This window comes from Rhipicephalus microplus, chromosome 2 (genome assembly GCF_043290135.1).
Source record: "Rhipicephalus microplus isolate Deutch F79 chromosome 2, USDA_Rmic, whole genome shotgun sequence".
In the NCBI taxonomy this organism is placed as follows: Eukaryota; Metazoa; Arthropoda; class Arachnida; order Ixodida; family Ixodidae; genus Rhipicephalus; species Rhipicephalus microplus.
This window is the reverse complement of record NC_134701.1, coordinates 105,017,887-105,043,956: the sequence shown is the minus strand read 5'-3', so window position 1 is coordinate 105,043,956 and position 26,070 is coordinate 105,017,887. Positions and strand designations below refer to the sequence as shown.

At 45.0% G+C, this 26,070-nt stretch overlaps 1 protein-coding gene across 1 annotated transcript in view; it reads right to left on the bottom strand.

Moving 5' to 3' along the window:
• The window catches only part of LOC142796339 (cell adhesion molecule Dscam1-like), a 198,069-nt gene that overhangs the window by 57,463 nt on the left and 114,536 nt on the right, over nt 1-26,070 (bottom strand). Inside the window, exon 8 of the mRNA XM_075886697.1 lies at nt 11,909-12,181. Within this exon, the coding sequence (XP_075742812.1) occupies nt 11,909-12,181 (273 nt within the window). The remainder of the gene's footprint in view (nt 1-11,908; nt 12,182-26,070) is intronic.

The window sequence follows — 26,070 nt, the reverse complement described above, 5'->3', positions numbered from 1 at the left end:
TAAAAGTTTTATGTAGCTAAAGATAAGAGATATTTAAATATATTTTGCCAAATAAGGAAAGGGAAGTGTAGAAAATCAGTGGGCCCTGTTTTTTAACGCTTTTCTTACCTACCGATGGTAATAAAGCATAGCGGTGGACAAAAGCAGATGTTTTCATAGGCTGGTGTTTGTAAACGAAAAAAAATCAACTATTGATTCTTTAGGCATGTGATTTTCTCTCCTCACAGGCTGGCTTTACGCTCCCCCTAGTAGAGTACCTAGTACTCTTAATCGTTACCCACTTTTTAGGGACGAAGCTTTTTATAATTGCACCCATTCGTCCCTCGTAGCCGTTGTAGTAGGTAACAAGTATAACATTTTGACCTCCAAGCTGGAGCTGGTGAGAGATTTCTTCTGTGCGTTGTTGAACAATAAAAAACAGTGCTCAATGTACATGCCAGTGGCTGATAATGGGGATTGAGAGACAGGAGTATTCGGCTTTTAGTTAACGCGCACGCTGCCATTCCCATTAGCAGTCATTGGCATGTACATTGAGCACTATCTGACAAGAAAGGGTTGCTACGTTACACTCGCTTGGTGTAACCTCCTTAGTTTTAGAAAGGTTTAGCGAGCGTTGAGCCGCAGTGTCATAAATACAATGAACTAGTATATACCATGAATGAACTTGAGGTGGTTAAAGGTGGGAAGTAGATACGAAGCGCAAGCCGTAAGAAAGTGTGTGTGTGACACCTCTCGTTTATTCCTTGGAATATCCGCTGGATGGCGATGCTTCTATATGGGGAATATATCATGAAAAGATGCGAGATGGTGGTACTTGGAGTGTTGAATAGATGGACGAAGGGACTCACAGACAGATGCATGGATGTATGCATGAACGGACGTACGCGTGGATGCATGGGTGAACGCAGGGATGGACGCACAAACAGACGCAAGTACGGGTGGGCGGATAGACGCTGGGACGGTCACACAGACGAACAAATGGATGGACGAAAGCAACAAATGAACGGACGAATGCTTCGCCCCACTCTCCATCATTAACTCCGTGGATATGCTGCCAATTTTTTCTAAACACACAAACAGTGAAAGGGCCTATACGCAGAGGTGTACACAAAATAAGCGCGACCTAGTGCCACACTTGTTACTTCGCTGCGTTTGAAATGCGTGTTCTTTTCGGAAACGGAAAGCCTGAAGCGGTCGAAGTGACCTTCTTGCGCCCTATGATCAGAACACAATTGTCCCGGTTACAGCCCTCAAAGTACAATTCTCCGCCATCGCGAGAGAAGCGGGCGCGCGGTGCACCGTGAGACTAGAATCGCTGGGCACAATACGTGAGGGAACCGTTGAGTGCGCCCTTCGCGCCCTTTCACTGGCTGAGCTGCATGACAATACGCTGATATTCACACGATATCAGCCTGTCTATATAAGTAGCTGCACGTTTCTACGGTCGCGATCATGTGTGCTTGTAGCTAAGGGGCTAAAGCCACGCGTGGCGAATTGAGAGGTCCCCCGTAAGTGCATGATGGTTGAGACAAATGGAGATGGAAAATTCTGACAAGAATGTCCATGTAATTGACAACAAAGCGGCAGCTGTGTGTAACAGATCGCAGTGTGTCCTAACCTGTGTTGCCTTATAAACCTGTGTGTATTCAAGCTGTAGGCATATCCAAACTTTATTTCACCGACATATGCAAACACGGCACAAAACAATAACAATCTTTATCAACAATCTTTGCTTGACAAGCACGAATGCTTAAGGTGTTCACTGCTTATGCGGCCCAAGAGGCTCTCTCGAAACTAGCGATGACGGCGGTCAACTCCACTGTAATCCCGTGGACGAAGTATCACACTCACCTATCTTCTCCCGCACAACACCGCATAAACGTTTAATTCTGTCTCTTGGCTAAAATAGCGGAATATTATGTCTCTATACCTCTACTTTTTCGCATAAATGAATGAGAACACCGTAGGGCCACTCATATACAGAGTCATTCATAGAAACGAACCACTTCACACCGTATACCATCTGCACAAGAATGCTGCAGTCTCGTACAGAAGAAAGTAAAGGTAGCGGGAAAACAGTGGCACATTTGCAGCATGGCCCACCATAACTTATCACGAACTCCGGGTGCCTGTAACATGCCATAGCGCATTGAATATCTGTGTGGCTGGGCTTGGTCTCGCTTTAATGCAGATGCACGAGTGTGGTTCTAGGTTTGTGTCTGTTCGGAACAAAAGCTCGGCAGTGTGATGAAACGAAAAGCTGTTTCTCGCCGTTACAAATAGCGCCTCGTGGCGCATCCAGATAAACAACTAGCGGGAGCAATGCAGGGCTGATAAATGACGCAGTAGCAGCCTCATGTGCATGACTCGTACAAGATGGCTCCAGCAAAAATAAACTTGGTGCACACTAAAGCGGTTTGTGTAGCCGAAAAGGCTCCATTATATTCACACGTTCCATTACGCCACACGTTAACTCTTCATTAAATATTTGTATATTCAAACGCTTATATAAGCAGCCTTCCAAAGCTTTGTTTCTTTCTTTTTATCAATTATTTGTAAATGCGCACGTTTATAAAAGCCGCCTTTCGAAGCTTTCTTTCTTTATTGCTGGAATAAAATGTCATCCGCCTCTTATAGCAGCTAACAAAGGCGTTTTATGATGACTTTGCGATGAAATGCAGTGTAAAATACGCTTTTCTACCATTGCATGCGGCTTCAAAAATGAAAAGTTATCGCGACAATGTCATCGGGAACATGCAAAAAATAAATACAACTGCGAAAAAATTCTGGACTGCGTCGCATTCAGCATGTGGCGAGGCGAAATGAATGGTTCTCTGGGTGTCAAAACCACACCGCTACTTAGGGATACCGCGGGGCGCCACGCCGGTTTCACGTACGAACCATTGTCAGCATTCCTACTTTTTTGGTCTTTGCTTTGCAAAAGCACGATGACTAAGATACGGCAATCTTTTGAAGAATAGCGACCTGAAATGTATGGGCGTCTGAATTCAATTATCAAAAAGTGAGGACGCAAATATAGAACAAGAAAACCAAGAAAAAAAGAATAAAAGAATGCTCTAAAGAGTAACGTAGATCAAAATATACGAGAAACAAATTCTAGTACAAAATTGCAACCTAGGCACTCTTGTTGCAAACAACACATTCAAAGTAAGTCACCGTGTGCAAATACCAGAACGACTGTGACTGCACAATGACGGGGTAAAGCTATGAAGAGCGGGGAGCCAAAACATTATTCCCAAAGTTTGAAAATTGAAGAACTGTGGAGCACAGTCGTATACACTGAAACTGATCGTTGCGTGAAGAAAAGAACTATAACACGTGTGTCCAAACAGAAGGACAGAGGACGGGTACGTCCTATGCAACAGCTGAGTGGTGGCTAAGTAGCCAAAGAACAACAATAAATAAAAAAAATTGTGAAAGGAAAACACAGTATTTTCCCAGCGTGGGCCAGCGGATATCTATTTTGTCTGCTACATGTATGTTTTTTTTTGTTGTTGTTCAGTCTTTTTTTAAGCAATGCTTGGTCCCGGCCACGCCTAATTCTGTCAAACAGACGACTTATAAGCATCAAGGGCGAGTGTAAAGGTGGTTTCAGCCACTACGCGCAAATTGTGGATCGTTGTTTACGGAGTTTTGCTGTGACTAAACACCATTTCAACCTGCACACCTGTCTTCCCTATAGAAGAATATAGGCCAGGCAGCCATTTCACATGTCAGGTTATAACTATTGTACACCTAAAAGAAGTGTATTGACATCATCTGGGCTATAGTCGAATTTGGCCTCCTAACTTTACAAGGTGAAACCATTAAGAGAGATAGAGAGAGAATTTATTTACACAGAGGTAGAAAGGTCGACCTGAGCTATAGTTTGTTCTGGCCTGCTACTCTACACTGGGGAAGGGTGTCTGAGGAGTGAAAGAGTGATGAATGACGATGGTAAGGTAGAGAGATGATATGTTCTTATTAGGCTGGGTAACTCTACAGATGTGCATCCAGTCCAGTTGCTTCTAAGAAAGCGATGACGGCTCGTATAACCACATGTGTGCTGCTGGCGTCAGGCCAAGGACCTAACACAACCTTATCGGTTAATGGTCGACTAATATATCGGCCAATCGAAGATATCAGTTGCTGACGTTCGCTTGCATATGCTGGACAGTCGCAAAATATATGTTCGAGCGTTTATGGCAACCGACAGTGACCACAATTTGGACCTGTGTCATTACAGCCAATCAAGTGGGTGTAACGTCGCGTGTAAGCCACACCGAGGTAAATGCGGTGGATAATGCATGAAATGCTTCTCTTTAACTTGTGAGACATACGGAACTTCAGTTCCAGGTCCCATTTGTGCAGCCGCTTGTGCTGGCGTTCTGGTTTTTCCCAGTGCTCTAAGATGGAGTTGCGCATTACGCGTCGAAGTAGTACGTTAGTATCTTGTCGAGAAAATGCGATGCACTCTTCCCGGGCACTACTTAAAGCTCTCTTAGCTTCAGCGTCCGCATCTTCATTGCCCATTATGCCACAATGAGCAGGTATCCATTGAATTGTTACATAATGTCCATTTTTGTAGCAATGCCAAGAAGCTCTGCTATTTCAATCGATAAAGTATGATATGGACCTTGTCTCATGAAGTCATCGATGGTTTGAAGAGCAGCTTTGGCATCGCACAGTATCGTCCATTTACGAGCGGGTTCTGTCGACATGAAACGTATTGCCTCCCGAATAGCAACAAGTTCCGCGGCTCTTGATGTGGTCTTGTGATCTATCTTGAAACGTCGAGATATCTTCATCTGCGGGATGAGAAAGGCTGCGGCGGAGGCACGCGACAAGGTAGATCCATCAGTATATACGTGTACCACACCGTCGCACGCAGTGTAAATGTGCAGCAGTGTAAGTTGCTTTTGGCCGATCGATGATACAAGGGACTTTTTCATAATCCCAGGAATCTGAAGTATGACAAGTGGTCTGGGCAGGAGCCACGGAGGTGTCTCAGGAACACGTGGGGGAGAGAATCTGGGCGGTATGATGTTCTCGAGCCGCGATATAGCTGTTGATTACCTGCAGTCTCGGTGGCTGGCAGGGAGCGCTGATAAGGGATGTTGCCTGTGTCGAGTCAACAGGCGAAGGTGGACTCAAAGAGGCTCGCTGAGGGCATATACTTTGATTGGACAAGCCCGAGCTTCGGCGAGAGTTCCCTGGGTTCATGTGCATTGAGTTAAGCCCAAACATGGGCGCAACCCTTCAGCTTGGATGCTTTCTAGCGTGCTTGCACAACTGGGCTTCATTCTTGAAAGCATGGGCAGGCTGTATCGTAAGTACCCTACGAATAAAGATTGGCACAGTTGCAGGAGAGCTGCCTCCGATGGGCCCCATCTTGTTCCGTCCATGACCCGAAGAACTTGGAAAAAACTCTTGAGCGTTGACTTCAAGGCTGTGACGTGTTTTGACCACGATAGATTCTGGTCGAGGATAACACCCAGGAACTTGTGTTGCGCAACAGCACGAATTCCTGTTCCATTCACAGTTAGTGGGTATCTTGCCATTTGTTTTCGTGTAAGTGCAAGCACTGCGCATTTTTCAGTTCACAGTGCGAGATCCTGGCGACGTAGGTACCTTGCTGTGGGGGTCACTGCATGTTGCAGTCGAGCACGCAGTTGGGGGCGCGTAGCTGCAGAAGCCCAGATGCAGATGTCGTCCGCATCTGTGCTCACCTTCACCGTGTCACGAAGTTCAGTAGCAAGTCCAATCAAATTGATGTTAAAAAGTGTTGGACTGAGAACACTCCCTTGGGGTACACCACCGTGAATGCTATAATGGTGTGTATATCCATCGCCTGTTGACATATACACGGTACGGTCGCTAAGGTAGCTCACGATCTATGCACACAGATTTCCGCTGATTTCTAGATCCTCAAGCGCATCAAGGATGGCATAATGTAAGACATTGTCATAGGCGCCTTTAATGTGAAGAAAAACAGCAGCCACTAGTCTGCCTCGACATCTTTCCTGCTCAACATCAGAGACCAAGTTGATGACCCCGTCAATGGCTGATTGGCCTCTCCTAAAGCCATTCATGAAAGCAGCAAAGCGATTATTGCTCTCTAAGAGCCAGTCTAATTTCAACAATACCATCCTTTCCATGATTTTGCCATGCAGATGCTTAAGGTGATCAGCCGGTAAGATGAAAGCTGTTTAGGCCACTTCCCCGGTTTAAGCAGTGCGATTATGCGGCTGCGCTTCCACTTATCTGGAACATTTCCTGACTCACAGGAGGTGTTGTAGTAAGATAACAGGATCTGTCGTACTTCTGTATCAAGATGGCGAAGTGCAGCGTACGTAATTCCGTCCAGCCCGGGTGCCAATGAGCGTCGGGAAAGTGAAATTGCAGCGTCCCGTTTCTGCGTTGTAAAAGGCTTTCCGAGGCGTTCGTCGAAAGACGGGGGCACAGTGGTGGTAAGTGCTTGTGTCAAAGTGTGAGTGGTGGAAACGACGAGGCTACAGTAGTCCTTGGCTACCTCTATTTCACTCCGACCTGATGTAGAGCCACCGCACGGAATGGCCAAATTTGTTGTGGAGAAGATTGTAGACTTCGTACTATCCACCAGATTTTAGAGAGATGCTGTCTTGGGTTCAAAGAACCGCAGAACGGCCTCCATCGTTGCCTGTCCAGCTTGTCGAGATGCCGAAGAACGTGTCGTTGAGCTTGACTACAGGCTGAGAGGTTTGACGGTGATCTTGTTCTTCTGTATCGCCGTTCTGCGCGGCGACAGATAGCACGAAGGGCCTCGTATTGTAAGTCGATAGCTGATCGTTGCAGCAGAATGGTAACTTGTCTTGTTGTGCCGCGCAGGGACGAAGAAATGATGTCTTGTACTTCAGATGGTGTAGCAGTGCGCTGACAGCTGGTTTTCACAGATGACTTGAAGAGACGCTAGTCTGTCTGATGAACGCAGCGTGTGGATGAACGGCGCTACCACATAAACTGAACATAAGTTGGCAAGTGATCACTACCGTGAGTCTCTATATCCGTAGACCAAGCTGCAGAAGACAGGAGACTTCTGGATACAAATGTAATGTCAAGGCATCTGCTGTAAGAAGTACCCCGAATGAAAGTGGGCGATCCATCGTTCAGCACTCTTAGTCCCAAATTACACACGAAGTCGCACAAATCTCTGCCACGGCTGTTCATTACAGTGCTACCCCAGAGGCGATGATGAGCGTTGAAATCTTCAATGACAATGTGTGGGCTCTGAGCAGCCTGAAGCACAGATCTAAGGTGAGAGCAGTTCATCTTCGCACTTGGATGGATGTATCCTCCGATAACCGACAACGTGCGCCTTTTATTTTTCATAGTCAAGCAAACGTAATCATTCATTGTATGTGACAGAATGTCATGTCGTACGTACGTCATATCTGAGCGTACACAAACTAGCACCTTGCTTGCGCGGTGATCACTGCGAGACCAAAGCTGGACGTACCCTGATAAACGGAATGAAGAAATTATGTTTGGTTCGCAGATGACAAAAACTGGGAACTGGTATTTCATTAACCGCTGTCTGAAATCAGAGAGACGGTCACGTAAAGTACGAGCATTCCACTGCATAACAAGCGTCTGCCGCATGCGATTTTCGAACATCGAGGCCATGTTCGCTTACTGAAGGACAACAAGAAGTGGCTCCAGCACCTCAAGTAACTGGGCAGCAGCTTTAGCCACCGGAGTGTTTAGACCACTAAAGATCTTGCGCATGGAACCCATCAAATTTCTAAGCATACTCTTGATGTCATTATGATCCATCTTGTCGTCCTGCTCGCTGCGTTCAGCAGCATTATGCGTGGAAGACGTACAAGTGGGTCTTGATGGTAAAGAAGGCCACTCCGAGGTATTACGGGCCGGCCGCTGGTTGGCTCGTCCATTCGTCAGCTGTAAAGGTACGGAAGCACAGACATCTTCATTTCTGGCCGGTAAAAGCAAGCGACGAGAAGGTTAATCCTGGACTTCAGATGTCAGTTCTTCAACTCGGTTAGCACTGCTTCCTCGTTTCCGTCGGTATTGTGAACGACGTATACAGCGCCAGACAGCCCTTTCAGCTTCTCTGTGCGTGGAGTGGTCCCTAACATCTTTTTCATGATAGTTATTTGGTTCCTTATTTTAGGACAGTCCTATGAGGTTGCGTCGTGGGCGCCCGTGCAGCTAGGACAATTTGTGGCAGCGTGGCAGTTGCCATTGTCATGAGGTCCACCACATCGTTTGCAAGTTACCACACCCTTACAAACTGCACTGACATGCCCGAATTTCAAACATTTATGGCACTGTAGAGGTCTCGGTACATAAGGGCGTACGTACCGCATGACGCACATATCCAACCTTGACGTGAGTAGGCAACGACTCGTACTCGAGCACTACTTTCACACAACGCGACCGTCCAAAGCGGTGGAAACCAATTCCAGGAGCCGTCGAAGAAAGCAATTTCTCAAAGCTTGAGTCTTTTTTTTCTTCGTCCACATCATAAATGACGCCTGTCGTAGTTGCCTTGTCGTAAGCGGAAAACGCGCGCATTGGAATGTTTCCCAACTGAAGAATGGCCTTCAGCGTGTTCATTAAGAATCACATTAAGATCATTAATCACATTAATCACATAATTCACATTAGGACTCATTAAGAAAACACAGCATATCTATGAACTGAATGAAGATGAGTGGGGCGAAGCATCCGTCTGTCCATTCGTGCATCTGTCCATCCGTGCAACCGTGGGTCTATGTGTCTGTCCAAGCATCTGTCCGTCTCTCTGTTTGTATGACCGTTGGTCTAGTGAACACTTCAAGTACCACCATCTCGCTCTGACATTCCAAGAACTAAACTCCCCTATGGCACATACCCGATAGACTTGGTTGGTATACAGAGGACGATCAGGTAAGCCCTAAGGAGCTTCGCTCTACAAGTTTCAGCGACGACATGCCCTGTATAGAAGGATCCTTCTGGTTACCTCGAACGGCGGAGCAGGCCTTGCAAACTAGTGAGGGATCACGATGGCTTGTGTTGGCTGGCTAACTTGTGGGACCCTTGAGGTCACCTCGGACAGTCGTGTCTATGACTTGAGGAATTGCACGTGAAGTTCAAAAAATACACCGCAATGCCGACTGCCTCTCTCGAGCCCCCGTCGAAACACTGCAGCAGGATGACCGGGATGATCACTGCTCGTTAGGAACCATAAACGTCAACGAGTTCTCTGTATAACAGCCAACCGATACGAAACTCAGGGACTCAGTGGAATACCTCTAGGACGAGACCAGTTTCTTCCAATGGTATTCAGCCAAATAGTGGCGTCAATTTTATTAAAAAAAACGACATGCAACAACATGCTTGCTAAGAAGAATTCCTCTTTAACCCGGGTTCATTGCGTTCTTGTTTACCGTTCAGTGCAGCAACAACAAATGTTCCAACAGATGGGTATAAACTTACTGGAGGGGGCCACTCCAGACGTTCGCGAAGTCTATTGTCGAAAACAAGTGGATCGTCGTAGCTGCTAATTACCCCACTTACTCCGCCGAAACAAATTCTCTAGCTGCCCAATGGCAGCATTAGCAACGTCATCATGTATTCGTGCTGCGTCATGATGTCCCGGAAGTTCCTGGTACTGATAGAGGCATGGCTATTAAGGCTGACTTTACTCAGGAGTCAGGTGATCTTGCAATATAACCAAGCAAAACATCCCCTCACCATGCCCGAAAACCCACAAACCAATGGCTTCACGAAGAGTGCAATTAAGGCCATCGCCGACATGCTGGCAGCGTACGTCGAAGTCAACCACAAGAAATGGTACGCCACTTTTTTTAATCTGTGCTTAGCATACAACACAAGCATGCAAGAAACGACCTAGATGACGCATTACAAGTTTGTCTACTCAAAGGAGCCTGCGTCGACGCTAGTTGCCATGTTACCAGACGTGACCGACCAAGAAAACCTCCATGTCAACGCTCACCTTAGCGGGTGAAGCCAGACAACTTGCCTGTCTACGCACAAAGAGCCAGCATAAGACTAAGAGCCGTGTTTTGTACCTTCGACGGTGGCACGCCAATTATGAGCCTGGTGAGCATGTTTGGATCTGAACACTGATACGTCCACCTAAACAAAAACAAAAAACTTCTTTGGCGACACCACGCACCACACAAGGTGTGGAGTATCAACACTCTTGGTGCTGTTGACAAAAAGGTAATACCGGATGGCAATACAAAAGCTAAGCAGCACACCATGCGCTCTGAGTTCAATCATGTTGCCATGAATAATAGCCGGGGGCTATTAATCAAGACATCGGACGTAATCATGGTTCGGGACGTAATAACGAAGGCAAAAGAGGTGCGCCAAGTTGCTCGACGACGACTACTGGACTCCCAGAACAATCGGAACAGCCTCTATGACACCTATCATCGCGATGTGTATTTCGCACCCGCTAATCTGGTCTTGCTTTGGCCCCCCTCACGCCGAGTTGGACTTTCGGAGAAAATACTTTCTAGTTTTTCAGGCCTTTACCGCATCTGAAGCCTGGCGACTGACGTCACCTTGGAAGCCATCCATACGGACGCCACCATCATTCACACTCGAGTTGACATAGTGCACGTTACGCAGCTCAAGCCATATCACTCCAGCTCCCCCTGTTTACCACAAGGTCGGCGCTCCAGCCACCGAGAAATCATGTAGAGGGCGGATTAAAACCACGAAGAGGACAGGCAAGAAGGCGAGGTTGACAGACCCTGTGAGCTGGGCCCAATCTTTTCTACCTCCGAGTTTGCTTTGTGTGCGCCGGTTAAACTTATTTTTCCCATAACAATATCAAGATAGAGGACTACTGCATGCAATGATGAGACAAAAAAGGAAGACGTAGCGTAGAATTGTGCATGCGAAAACTTCGTAGCCAAAACAGGTGTGTTTATCAACACTGTGGTTATAAAATGAAGCAGCAAAAAGATGGGGCATCCAGTTTAACGTAAAGTCTTAAATTGCCCACTTGCTTTGACTTTGAATTTAACGGCAATGTATAAACGGATATCTTACCTGTTTTTTTTTCTAGAAGACTTGTGACTAAGAGCTGTGCTTCTGAATTGATTATAATGTGTCTTTTATAGACCAAAAACCGCCATATGATTATGATAGATGCCGTAGCGGACGGTTCTAAAAATTTTGACAACTTTAAGTTCTTACACGCTACCTGAATTTTTGTACACGGGCCTAAACAATTTTTGTCTTCATCAAAAAAACAGCCGCCGCAGCTGGAATTCTATCCGGAGGCCTGCGGGTCTGCAGCTGAGTTGCTGAGCCAATTAGACCACCACGGTGGTGCTGCGCTGCTGAATACGTGTGGCCATAAATTGCTACATAAACAGTGGTAACGTCTCCACAAACAAATAATAATAACAAGTGACAGCGTTAGCACATTTTCTGGCGATGATCCATTTAATTTCTAGAGTATTAGTCATTTGCACCACAGTACACCTTTGTCGAGCAAACGAGCATGATAAAATTGGCCTTGGCATCTGCTTGACGTGGCACAACTTGTATCCTAACTACGTACACGTGCACAGACCAACTTTGGTGTTAATGTCTTAAAACTTCGATGAAGAATATGCAAACAGGCGCAGTTTTTTTGCGCCTTTTTGTCTCCCATACCAATGTAAGTGCACTCTTTTTGCATGACAGACATAGCACTGGGGTCACAGGTTCACCCCAATATAGAGTTTCGCTGACTGCTGTCCATGTCTTTGTCACGGTCAAGTGACGTGACGGTACAGCAGGCGCTTACGGGAGCACTAATTTTTAAGTTTTCTCATTGTGCGTCCAACGAGACTTTCAGACAAAGCAGCAGCATAACTGTGTATAAATGAATAGCGACACTCACCGTCCAACTTGAGCCTTGCTGCCACCTGGCAAGAGTCATGGTCGTTAGCCGCGAAACACTGGTACATGCCGGCATCTTCACGGCGCACAGTCCGGATGCGGAGTAGCCTGTTCTCGGCGAGCAGTTCGACGCGTCCGTCCGGAAGAATCGGTGCACCATCCTTTCTCCATGTGACTCGGTTGATCGGCTGCCCGTCCACGGTGCAGTTGAATTCGGCCGGCAGGCCTATGGCCACGGTCTGCAGCTCAGGCTGTAGCCGCGCTCTCAGAGGTACTGAGTTCGAAGGCAGGAAAGAAAAGAAGAGGAGGCGTCAGCTAAGCAAGTTGCTAGGATGCAAAAGCTTTGTTGTTTGATTGGTGTAAGACGTTGGTGCGTGGACACAAGCTACGCCCGTGGGTTCAAGTCTAGTGGCTCTAGAATACTAGTATAGCGCCACACATTTATCTGTGCCACTCATTACTTGTAACACATGGTGGAAGATAGCAACGACTATGTTATCTTAAACAGCTTTCTATTTTCTTGACACATCATACGCACATAACAGCTATGCAAAGCGAAATCACTTCTGCTCCTTCCGTAGGGATATTTCATTTACTCTAAGGAAAGTGACAAACATGCGAAAACTAAACATGTGCGAAACAAAACTCTCAAGGCGGTATAAATACAAGTGGTTTGTACCCTTAAAGAGTGTCAGAATATCCATTACGCCCACCTAGCCTCCTTCATTACGTCCCCTCCCCTCCTTCACTACATTAGGCTTTCGTTAAACGTTTCACTAGCGTACTGGTTGAAAAGCCAGCACATATGCTGGCTTTTCGATTACGGTTACGATTACATGAAAGAAAATTACGACATCTTTCCGCGTAAAGCGCAAGACACATGAGAAAACTTTCAGGCCCTTCCTTTCCTCTGAAACGAAGGCACCGACGTTTTAGAGAGTTCAGCCGCTCATGCGGAAATGGCTCTAAAAGCAGCTTCATAAACACTTTCTCAGGATGTGCAGTCGTCACCCCTACACTGCACAAATCGTTAGGAAAATTGGGGCAACCTTAAGCGTCGCCTTTAAATGTTGAATGCAATAGTGATGTCTTGCCCCTAGTGCGTACTTCAAACACATGGCGCGTGGTATATTTTCGAGCTTGCCACGCACCTACTACGTCACATTAAGGGAGTAGACGCCATGACGTGTGTGCTTTTTGCAGTGAGTGAGAAGGCTCTAAACCATGAACTCTTTATGGTGATTGCATGTTCTGGCCCCCGATGGCAATGTACGCTAGTACCATGTTCGATACTGCAATATTTTGCGTTGTATCATATAGCGTGTATATAGTACGCATGTGTTTGTAAAGTAATCATGATACTTTCCCTTCATTTTCAGGCAGAGGAAGGTATTTTACCAGTATTCACAAGCAGGGTGCGTGGATGAGTAGTGGAAGACCCGCTTGTCATGTGAACCATCCGGCTTCAATCCCCACTCTGAACTAGAGCATTTTATTATGCATTCCAAACACATCTACCTCAGTTTCTCGGTCATGCAAAAGAGGATGATTTTTCGCTCACAACGAACGTCACAGACGCCGACGCCACAATTCCCGCAAAACGAGCTGTTTGACAATATCGCGTTAAAACACGGATTGCCTCGACACGCAGATAAAACTCTGCTGTTAATCGTTACCCAAAGATTTTTTTTTTGTTTCTAAGTAGGCGGAAAAGGGTGGGGGTGACCTATGATGACGACTAGCTGCCGTACTCTCTCAGTTAGCCGTTCAGACGTTTGGAGTAGCGCTGCTCACTAGAGTGGAATCAAGGTGAGGGAGAGGGCTGTTGACATTCGATAATGTTAAACGTAAAGCGCGAAAAGCATACAGCCGAGAGGAGAATGACGGGGGCAAATGCTAGCTTCCAACTCATCATGATCATCAGCCTGACTACGCCCAACGCAGGGCAAAGGCTTCTCCTCAATCCGCAGACAAACCCGGTCTTGTGCTTTCCTTTGACGCGTTATACTCCCGAACATTTTAATCTCATCAGCCCATCTAACTTTCCATCTCGCTTTCGTGCGTTTGCCTTCTCTGGGAATCCAGTCAGCAGCGCTTAGTTACGAGTGGTTATTCTATAGGCGTGTTACCTACCAGGCCCATGTTCCTTTCTCCTTCTTGATTTGAACTATACCCTTCACACCGGTTTGTGCCCCGCCGCGGTGGTCTAGTAGCTAAGGTACTCGGCTGCTGACCCGCGGGTCGCAGGATTGAATCCCGGCGGCGGCGGCTGCATTTTCGGTGAAGGTGGAGATGTTGCAGGTGCCTGTGCTCAGATTTGGATGCACGCTAAAGAACCACAGGTAGTCGAAATATCCAGAGCCCTCCACTACGGAGTCTGTCATAACCATAGGGTGGTTTTGGGACGTTACACCCTACATATCATCATCATCATCATCATAATCACCATCACCACCACCACCCTTGTTTTTCTCTGTTCCACTCTGCTCTCTTCTTGTCTGTTCAGCTTACCCCTATCATTTTCCTTGCCATCGTACACTGCGGCGTCCTCTACTTAGGCTGCTTCGTCCTTGTAAGCCTCCAGGTTTCTGCTTCGTAAGTAAGTACCAGCAAAATTTCCATCGCTAACTGCTTCGCGCTCAATGATTCCGCTCCGTAGGTAAGTACTGGCTGTTACATACGTCCCTCTGTAGGGTTAGTGGCAGATTACTGTAAATAATTTCAGAATGGTTGCAGACTATGATCAACCCTATCTTTATTCTCCTAATTGTTTTAGTCTCATGAATTCGCTCCGCGGTTACTAGCTGTCCTAAGTAGATACATTCCTTTACAACTTCCAGCATCTCTCCAAGTATCACAAAGCGCTGTTCTCTGCTTAGACTGCTGCACATAATTTTAGTTTTGTGCATATCAATTTTCATATTTACTATTCGGATTTCTGTGTTCAGTTCAGTAATCATGAGCTGTAGTTTGTCCCCTGAGTTACTCATCAAGGCGATGTCATCATTGAATAGCAGGTTAATAATATACTCTCCATTAACTCTTAGCCTCCACTCTTCCCAATCTAGGGCCCTGAAAACCTCCTGTAAACACGCGGTGAATACCAGTGAAGAGGTCGTGTCTCCTGGCTTACAGAATTCTCTATTGAGGTTCTGTCTCTTTTTTGTAGAGAACTATGGTGGCTGTTGATACACTACAGATTTCTTGCGGTATGTTTATGTAGGGTTCATGGATTTTCTGATTCCGCAGTGCCTGCATTACTGCTGATGTTTCAACTTAGTCAAACAACTTTCGTAATCTATGAAAGCTATGTATAGGTGTTTCTTGAATTCCACGCATGTCTACATTTCCTAATTGATAGCGTGAATATGGTGTATTGTGAAGTAGCCTGTGCGAAATGCTGCTTGGCCCTTTAGTTTATTATGTGTAATGTTGCCTTACTTCTCTTAGCTCTTACTTTTTTCATTATTTTGTAGAGAACAAACAGTAATCTGAATGACCTGTAATTTTTCATGTATTTGAAGTTTCCATTTTTATGGAAAAATGACGTTGACGTTCTTCCAGGATTCTGGTACACTTCCGGTCAAGAGACACATCGTATCTAAAGTGGCCTGTTTTTCTAACTTCCAACTATCATTTTATAAAGCGACGCGGAAAAAAGTAGCTGTCACATTATATCACAACCATACCAAGCAAAGCGCGAGGGTTAAAACATTCAAGCCAAACTTCAGTGAAGCTACGCAGGACGAACTCGTGCGGGTCCATTCAAATAACCCAGTTTTTTTTAGTGTGACAGATAGCTTACTAACACCGTATTCATTTCCTTTTGCTGCCGAACAAATGATGAACCCATTGCTATCGTTAGGGTGAGCCGTTATTTGACGAAGCAGGGTGCGCCGTTATTTGACGAAACGACTGTGTTGGCTATTCACCCTAGCAGTAGCGCTAGGCTTATCATTTAGGTGGTGGTGTTAGCGAATGAATCCTGCATCAACTAGTCATTGATTACGATCTTAAAAGAAGTCACAGCTTTGCTGCAAAGGTGATGATCACGATAGCGAGGAACTGTAAGGTCATGCGTATAATGGCGAGCATATCAAAACGTTCCCCGTGTTTCTCACGCACAAATGACGCACGAACCGTACTCACAGGTTCAAATGAACGCGAATAAGCGTCTCCATTGTTACTTCGCTGTGTCTGAAAAGCACGCCTTTTCCGCAAACGGCGACTGTGCTACGAGTGCAATGACTATTGTGCGCCCCGTAACTACAACAGTATCGTTCCGGTGAAAGCTCAATTCGAACGATTGTTTCCACCGCGAGGTAAGCGAAAGCGTCATCTCTCCGCTGGGCAAAGTACGCGTGTAAGATGAGAGTACGCGCCACTGCGTCGCGAAAATCGAATAGCATGTGCTCATAGCGCCATTTTGCTGCTAATGCTGAAAACAGGATAGTAGTTCCCCCCGAATTGCCCGGCACCTGCGGTAATTGGTAGATATAGATAGCTTGCCGTTTGAACGCTTAATGAATTTCTTTTCGGTGGCTGAGTGGTCAACGCGTCGCACCCATGAAATAGAGGTCTCAAGTTCAATTCCGCACGATGGAGCCTTTTTCTGGAACATTTTTCTTTCTTGCACTTATATGTACATATATTCACACACACACACACACACATATATATATATATATATATATATATATATATATATATATATATATATATAGGCAGACATGGTGGTTGAGCGGCCGTAGCGTTGCATATAGTCCAGTAGATCCTCCGTGAGCGGTCACAACGTGGTTTATATCGACGTTTAGGCCTAGAGTCTGGCCTTCATCAGGATTGAAGATACAGTTTGTTGGTGCTCAGCTTTATACAATCTCAAATCAGAGGGCAAGGAAAGAGGAGAAAAGACAGAAAAGAAAAAAAGAAAAAGGAAAGAAAAAGAAGGAGAAAGAATAGACGAAGAGAAAAATAATATACGGTGGATGCCCCGCGGGTGCCCCTTCCACTCTTCCTTCCACTTCCCCCCTCCACTCTTCCCTCCACTTCCCCTTCATCTCTCTCCCCCTTCTCCCCTTCACCTTTCTGATCTCAGCGGTCTGTGTATGTTTCAGTTCACTAATGCATTCCTCCCGATCAGACGGCCCCTCCTGGCACTGGCGGTTCGGTGTGGGGCAAAAAAAGAGCTTTTCAGGAAGTCCTAAGCCTTTAACTACTCGGAGTCCCGTAAACAATTCTTCGTAGAAGGAGGGGTGCCGCGTATTGTGTCAGAGGCTGGTAAGCGGGCATTTTAGGAAGTTCTAAGCCTTTAACTACTCTGCGCCCTGTCAACATTTCGTCGTAAAAAGAGGGGTGCCCCGTATTGCGGTAGGCTGTGCAAGCGGGTGCAATGCGAATTCCTTGCCCGCTTCTGGATTACGCGTGTAGTGGGGCCTCCCGGCTGTGCACAGGGTTGCTGTTGGGCATGTCATGCATGGCACAATTGATTGGGTAGTAAAATAAAACAGAAAACAGACGACAGCTGCAATTAGAAAGAGTAGTTACACTTGGAATTGTTTTGAATTGTCCAGTGCCCTTCGCAGCTGCAGTGCCGTGAACTCAATTACTATTTTCATTGTTGCCGTTATTGTTTTCTAATGCTTTAATTGCTGCAAGTGTACCAGGATTCTCATTTATTCCTCTTTGCCCCACACCAAACCGCCAGTGCCAGGAAGGGCCGTCTGATCGGGAGGAATGCGTTAGTGAACGGAAACATACACAGACCGCTGACATCAGAAAGGTGAAGGGGAGAAGGGGGAGAGAGATAAAGGGGGAAGTGGAGGGAAGAGTGGAGGGGGGAAGTGGACGGAAGAGTGGAAGGGGGGCACCCGAGGGGCGTCCACCGTATATTATTTTGCTCTTCTTCTTCTCTTTTTCCTTCTTTTTCTTTCCTTTTTTTCTTTTTTTTTCTTTTTTCTTTTCTGTCTTTTTTTCCTCTTTTCTTGCCCTCTGATTTGAGAGTGTATAAAGCTGAGCACCAACAAACTGTATCTTTAATCCTGATGAAGGCCAGACTCTAGGCCGAAACGTCGAAATAAACCACGTTGTGACCGCTCACGGAGGATCTACTGGACTATATATATATACGATGAGTGATGCCGAAGCCGGCGGAAAAATGCAGCCAAGAGTGTCCATATAATTGCTCTCGCAACACAAAACAATACATGACTAGAAGAAGATAAAATACAAAATTTTGCACGTTGATTTTTTTATAATAGTTGGCTTATGACCCACTTATCACGACATGAAATCTCATCTGCGCGAGTGCGGGACGGTATTTATTTAGAGACGTTTTTAAGGCGCCCTGTCGCAGTTTCGCTTTCCAAAAGCACCAATCTAGGCAGGAGCAGTTCCCGGCGAAAGATAAACAGAGCTGGCCACGTGAACACGCAAAACTGTGACAGGACAGCAGGGACAGCATACGATGGGTACGCTTATTGCTGTTGTTTTCCCAAGTGTTCGAGGCGTGCCGTGGCTGACTTTCGGCGTTGATAGCGGAGCGTGCTGCATCCAGCGCCTTGCGGGAGTGCCGCGCTGACCGACAGGCTACGTTTTTGCGCCCGGCACCATACCACGTGGCATCGGCCACCCCTGGCCCTTCAAAAAGACAGCGGCAACGCCTCCCTCGATCACTTGGCAGCAGGGACAGCATACGACGGGGACGCTTATTGCTGTTGTTTTCCCTGGTTAGGTATTTGCCCTCCTGTTTTGTATAGTTCATTCGCTATCCTAGCGCTGTCTCTGTTGCCTATTTTTCAAAGTTTGTACTTGTTTTGCCCACTGTTGAATCTGTAACTGGCCTTTAATCATGGGTACTGAGTTCGCGGACTTCAAACGCGATATTCGGAAAGAAATCAGAGAGTTAAACAAAACCCTTGAATACATGAACAAAGACTACGAAAATATAAAACAGGAGTGCGCTGAAATAGAAAGGAAAACGCTGCTCTCAGGGCGTCCAAAGAGGCAATGCAATGTGAGATAGACCGTTTGAGAAAGTTGGTGCACGAAAATTCCATGCGCCTAACTGCTCAGGATCAATATTCTCGAAACAAAAATATAGAAATTAAAAGGACCCCACGTACCCCTAATGAAAACCTTGTGCAATTGCTTGCCAAATTTGGTGACGCCTTGGGGGAGCAATAAGTGAAGAAGACATAAAAATATGCCACTGTTTGCCAGCGAAGAGTGCAGCTTCGCAAAGTGACATGGCACCAGACCCAGGTGTAGCAAAGAACAACGAGGTACGCCCTCATGCAAGCGCTGTTCCCGATCGGGGTAGCAAAGCAGGCAGTGACGCCCCTCTGAACGAAAACATTGTGGTTGTTTTCAGTCGCCGAGCTAAGAGGGATGTCATCGTTAAGAAAGCAGGGAGAACTCGATTCACAGCTGAGGAACTGGGATTCACAACTAAACAGTCTGTTTTCGTAAATGACCACCTTTGTCCCCAACTGAAAAAAATGCTGGGTATGACGATTGCTCGGAAACGGGAAATGAACTGGCGCTTTGCGTGGGCAAGTGGTGGCAAAATATTTGCGCATGAAACGGAAACATCTCGTGCAGTTCAAATCGCATGTGAAGCCGACTTGCATAAGATGCGCGCGGCCACTTCAAGCAGCCGCGAGGCATCTAGCATGCCATAGGCTTATCTGATTAACGCTTTTCGTTTTTGCGGCACGACTTTTTTTCTTTTTCTTTTTTTCCTTTTGCTAAGATGGCGATATTACCACGTGATATCCATATACCTTACACTAGTGGATATTGCAGTATCATGCACTTAAATGCTCACTCAGCTCGCAACAAGCACGATAATATAACTATGTTTCTCGACGAATTCTCGTTTAAATTCGACATCATCATGATTTCTGAAACTTGGTACACGTGCAATGACGAGGTACTATGCTTGCCAACGTATAAATTGTTCTTTATAAACAGGCCCTCTCGTCGAGGGGGAGGTGTGTTACAACTAATTGCTGAACATTTAGTTTGCAGCCTTCTCTCAGACTTTTCAGCGATTACACCAGACTATGAGGCATTATCACTAGCATGTCACAAGTATCTATATGTGGTAGTTTATCGTCCACCTGACGGAAAAACAGAAGCGTTTTTTCGATTTCTTGAAAATCTGCTTACGTATGCGTGCACTAACAAGTTGCACATTATCATAGGGGGCGACTGCAACAATAACCTTCTACAGCAAACTGAAACCTCTGGTAACTTCAAACTACTACTCGATTCCTTTGCGTGTGCTAATATTATTACTGAACCTACACGTGTCACTTCAGATACTGAAAGCCTTATCGACTTACTTATTACAAATGACATAAGTGATTAAACCGCATCTGGAACTGTTATTGCCGATATTAGTGATCGCTACCCTATATACATGTTTCAAAATCGCAACGAGTATCTTAATCGTGCAAAAGTATCAACTCCAGAATCATACAAAATACAGGAAATTAGTAACAAAACATTAGACACCTTTACGCGTGAAATTGCCCAGATTTGTTGGGATCCTGTGTATAAATCAGTTAACCCTAATTAGGCGTATGGAATATTCATGTGCCTGTTAAGAAAAACTTACAATAAGTGCTTTAAATATAAAACTGTCGAAACACTAAAGAAAGGTCGGAAACAATGGATGACGCGCGAATGTCTGGTAATGATTAAGAAGAAAAATCTACTGTACGCGAAATTTGGGAAAACAAGACACCATAACCATCTTTCGGAATTCAAACGGTATAAAAATTTTGTAACGAAGCACCTGAGAAAAACTAAGGATGCGTACTATGACGCTCTCTTCAAGAGGGTTAGCACTCGTGGCGACGTGCTTTGGCGAGAAATAAATAAGCTTCTAAATAGAAAATGCTCTAGAGGCAACGCACTCGAGTTAAACATAGATAACAAGATAGTAAAAGGTGAAGAACTTGCTAATAAATTTACCGTGTATTTCACTACGCTGGTGTCCTCTGATTTATCAAACCTTTCTCGTGCCTGTAACAGTGATTACAGGAACTTTCTAGGTGTGCCAAACATGTGCACTGCATATTTTTTAAACACAACTCCTGAAGAAGTATTGTCTGTATTTATGTCACTAAAATACACTACTGCTCGGGACATAGATGACCTACAAATTAAGCCTATTAAAGCAGCACTTGATCTTTTGTTACCTGTTCTTACCCATCTATTTAATATCTGCTATCTACGGGAGTTTTCCCAGAAAGAATGAAGCATGCGAGAGTTAGTGTCTTATACAAATCTGGTGACCGAAATATTATTTCTAATTATCGTCCGATCTCCATACTTCCTGTTATATCTAAAGGGCTACAGAAAATCATATATCAACGTGTCATGTCTTTTTGTGAAAAGTACTCTATATTATCACCGCATCAATTTGGCTTCCGACGGGGCATGTCCACGGAACTGGCTCTTCACACAACAAGAACTTATACTTAACTCATTTGAAAAGAAACTGTTAACGCTGGGCGTTTTTATTGAATATTCCAAAGCGTTCGATAGAATCAACCACGAAGTACTCTATGCAAAATTGCGTCATTATGGTTTTCGGGGAACCCCACTTGACATTCTGAAAACTTATTTATCACAAAGAAAACAATCTGTAGTTATAAATGACAGCCAATCCTCCCTACTAACCATAACGTCAGGTGTACCTCAGGGCAGCATATTAGGGCCCCTACTGTTTAATATTTACATAAACGACATAACAAGTGTCAGCAAATATGTGGACTTTATAATTTATCCAGACGACACTAGTTTATTTTTTCATGGTAATGATTTAGCTAAGCTTGCAGACTCAGCCAACAACATTCTTATTGACATCTTCATATGGAGTACTGCAAATTATTTAATGATCAACACAAAAAAATCTAAAGCTGTGGTATTCGCACCGGTTCAGAAGGCTGTCTGTCGTGGTTTGGATATACACCAAGGGCCCGAAAAAATTGAGGTTGTCAAAGAAGTTTCATCATTAGGAGTAACTTTCAATGAAAATCTTAATTGTAACGAAAACGTTAAAAAAGTAACTAGAAATATAGCTAGGACGTGCGGTGCTCTCTCTAAACTTCGACAGATACTTCCAGCAAACATTAAACTTTTACTCTATAATACGTTGTTTTCATCTCACATAAACTATTGTAGTCTAGTGTGGGCAGACACATCTAGAGCAAATTGGAGCAAAATATTTTTACTGCAGAAAAAAGCGATTCGTCATATTGCAAACGTACCATACGACGCACATTCAAGTCATTTATTCAGAGAATATAAGATTTTACTGATCGATCACATCCACAGCTTTAACCTTATTATGAAATACAAACAAAGCTTGCTATCAAACAACGCTTGTTTTCTTAAACTTTGTACCCTCAGAAAAAATACACAATCCCATTATGACATTCGGAAAAGGCCTTCCTGGTTCATTCTTTATTCGCGAACTAATCATGGTTTGAGAATACTTGAACACTGTATTTCTGCTTCTTTCAACATGTTTGAAAATAAAAACATCGACATCTTTAATATACATAAAAAACAACTTAAGAACCTTCTCATCCAGAATGGCGGCGTGAAGTTTAGCTTCTTCTAATTGTCCGGCTACAATACTATATGTAAAAGAAACACCCTATATTAGTGCTCGTGGGTAACATGGCATCCTATGATGTTTGCTTTCTTTGACATTTTTTACGTTGCTTTTTTTACGAGTAAAACATGTAACATTTCACTCGTCAGTGTTTCCCTTGTGCATCAAAACTTGTGCTTTTCGCATACCCAGTGTTGTAAACGTTGTATAATCATTTTGTAATACTTCGGTAGCCGTTTAGCAACGTGTGCATTGTTTCATGATTGCCCGTACGCTGTTTTCTTTTGTTATTTGTTGTTTTTTTTTCTCTTTGTGATTTGCTCATTTTATGTAAATCTGAAACTGATGTTTTTTGATGCAGTTTCTTTTTATTTCCTAATTTCTTGAAGTTTTGAAGATCGACGTCTAATTGTTTATTTTTGTTTGTGCTCTGCCGATTTGTAATGCCAAGTGAAAAGGGGTAGGAGCCTCGTCAAGCTGCTAACATAGCAGCCTTTTGCTCTTATCCTTGCGCTTTCTTTTTCGCAACTCTGTGAAGAAAATGCTCAATAAAAACTGAAACTGAAACTGAAACTGAGGGGCGCCGCGTGCGCGAACGGGCACCGCATTGACAGTCAGCACGAACGAAGCCGCAGACGTGGAGGAGGCAATCAAACGTAGTGCAACCGCAAGGCGCGCGCCACCAATCAGCTAACACATAGTCTTGACGTAGGTCTGTTTGCATTGCCCTTGCGTTGTTGTCGGCGTCGTGAGGGCCTCCTCATCTCACTCAGTTGCGCGATGTGCACTTTAAAATTTATTTTAAATAGGTTCCAGGCTACGTTTGCTTTTTATATCTCGTAAGCATTGTGTACGTCTCCAGATAAATCTATCTCGATAATTATCCCGTCTTTCAAATTTATTGTCAGCATTCCTTTAAAATAACCGGCACGGTGTCTTCCCGACTATTGCCAATGCTATGTGGTTTCAATTTTTTTTTGTCATCCTCGTGCTTTCACTGATATGGTTGTTATCTCACGCGGCAGCTACATGTGTGCTCGTTTCTTTATTAAATGATGGCTGGAAGTTAGCACTTCTCGTCGTTACCTTGTCCACTGTGTACTTTTCGCGCTTTGTATACAAGATTAAAAATAAGTGGCTCTCGTATCAACATACTTGCACCCCCATAAAGCTGAAGCAAATACCCCTCCACAGAAAGCTGTCACCATGCCATAGCGCCCCGTATTTTTTTTCAACAGCTGCAACTGACGGTAAACGTATTGTGTATAGTCGGAAGCCGAGATGATGTTCAGTACTTTTACTTATACCCTTCAACAATGTTCGATTCTAATTTGACTTACAATGTAATTTCACCATTCGTGCATCAATAACGCAAACTATTGCAATGCCCAAATGCACTCTGCCGTCTTGTAAAACAAATACGCAGAAGTCTTTCTTATTATCGTTATTCCGGAAGCATCGATAAATTCTAAATATTAGGTTACCTTGCATTAAATTAGCTCACACTTTATTATGCACCGAATACCAATCAATCCGTGGTGTTTTTGGTCAATTCTTACGAGGGAAACTTCTGTTCGATTAGACATATGGACGAATGTTTCTTCCGTATGAGGAAAACTGCTTAAAGAATAAAACGGAGTTCATCATGTTTGTCGCGTGTTTTGTGTTCATGACTTACGTATTCTGCGTTCCTATTTCTGATCCTCATACTAACACGAAAGAAATTGGCAATGGGTACATAAACCACAATGCTCTTCCGACAGAAGAGCTGATGTGTTATTTCTTTATCACGTGAATACTTTCAAAGAATCAATTATTGCAATTATTTACGCACGGTGTAGTGTGCTTTTAGCAGAACCCATTCAGTGTTTTGCTGCCACCTCAGAACCAGTGCCGCATTGTTTGTTATTCATACTTTCAAAAAGCTCACTAGAAGTGTGAATTTGGATAATTCGTACATCAAAATTCATTTTCATCCCAAGAGGCCTTGCTAAATACATCTCAACAAAATTACAAATGATAAGTCGTCTCCTTGGACTGTTTCGTACAAATGCGGCCTTAACAACATCATAAGTGCCTGAAAAATGTTCTGCATGAATATGCAAAGAAGCAGATACTAAATCTCATAGAGAATTCGCACGAATAGAAAGATACATATAGCTAGCGTTTCAATATCTGCTGCAAAAGACCAGTATTTGGAAAACGTGACACTTCGATCGTCAGCGTATGAACGGAAGGCGACCTTTCACAGCAGAAGCTGTACATGGATAGGAAAAGCGAAAAACCGTCAGTCAGCGGTGTCGCGAGCGGTGTCCATTGGCTTCGTTATCAGCTACGTCATTCGCAGTGGCGTAGCCATCTACGCTCGCCTTCTGTTGCTGCATTGTGAGTGAGGTCGCGCGTCTCGTCGCAGTGGCGGCGCCGAGCGCGCGCGCAAGAGTTTCTCCTGAAATGGTTCACATGGACATGCAACGGTGCCACACAGGATCCGTTAATTAGGGAGGCGATCGCCGAACTAATTGCAAGGGCCAAAGTATCGGCCCCCCAACCGCACCACGAAAGCGTGGACAATTTAGAAGTGGTCCTTTTTGGCGCGCCAGCGGACGCCGGCTGTGGCCCAAAGAGCAAGTCAGAGCCGAGAGTTGATAAACAAACAAAATTATATTCTCAATAACGGCAGATCAAAACAATACACAAGTATGCACAGTCCACAATAGTTGCATACAATATGTCACTAATCTAACAACGTACTACACAGTACAATCAGCCACACTCGAAACAACGGACACAGACAACAATACGCACTACAATTGCAGTCGCATGCATTGAACAATCAAGACACTTAAGGACTAAAGAGATAGAAAACCTATTCAGTCCAAAGTTCTTGGAACAAAAGTCTGGATGATACTCTTCCGAGAATCACTCACTCAAAGTCCAGCGTTGTTGTCGTTCCGCTTCTCTCGAAGTTTCTCTTCCAGGAAACCTCGCTGAAGTTTCTCTTCCAGGAAACCTCGCGTCTTTAATTGGCCACTCTCCAAGCTTCAAACTTCTTCGCCGGAAACACGTCGGCTTCACACACGCAGCTGTTGCCAAGCGTCTTCGCTCGATACCGGTAAACATACACTCTTGCCTGTAGCTCGAGTCGTCACCCCTTAGGTGGAAATCATCTTCTTCTCCTGCTTTGTCTATACGGACAAAACCTTCGCCGACTACACGGCGGAATCCCTACGCGCTCTGGCGCTAACTTCCGTCTTCTCCTCCGAAGTTTCTCTTCCAGGAAACCTCACGTCTTCTCCTGCTCTCTCGTCTCGGCTGCTCAATTAAATACCTTCTGCGCGAGATTCCAGAAGGTTCTCGTCATTTCGTCGGCGCGATACGCAGCGAAGGCTGGGGAGAGGGCGAGACGGTTGGGATGCCCTCCGCGGCGGATGACTCAACTCGGTATGACCACGCCCCTTTCCTTCTAGAAACATCCAGTGCTTGCTCGGCCGCCGATGTGGGGTGAGGAGGTTCGTCGGCGAAGCCACGCTTCC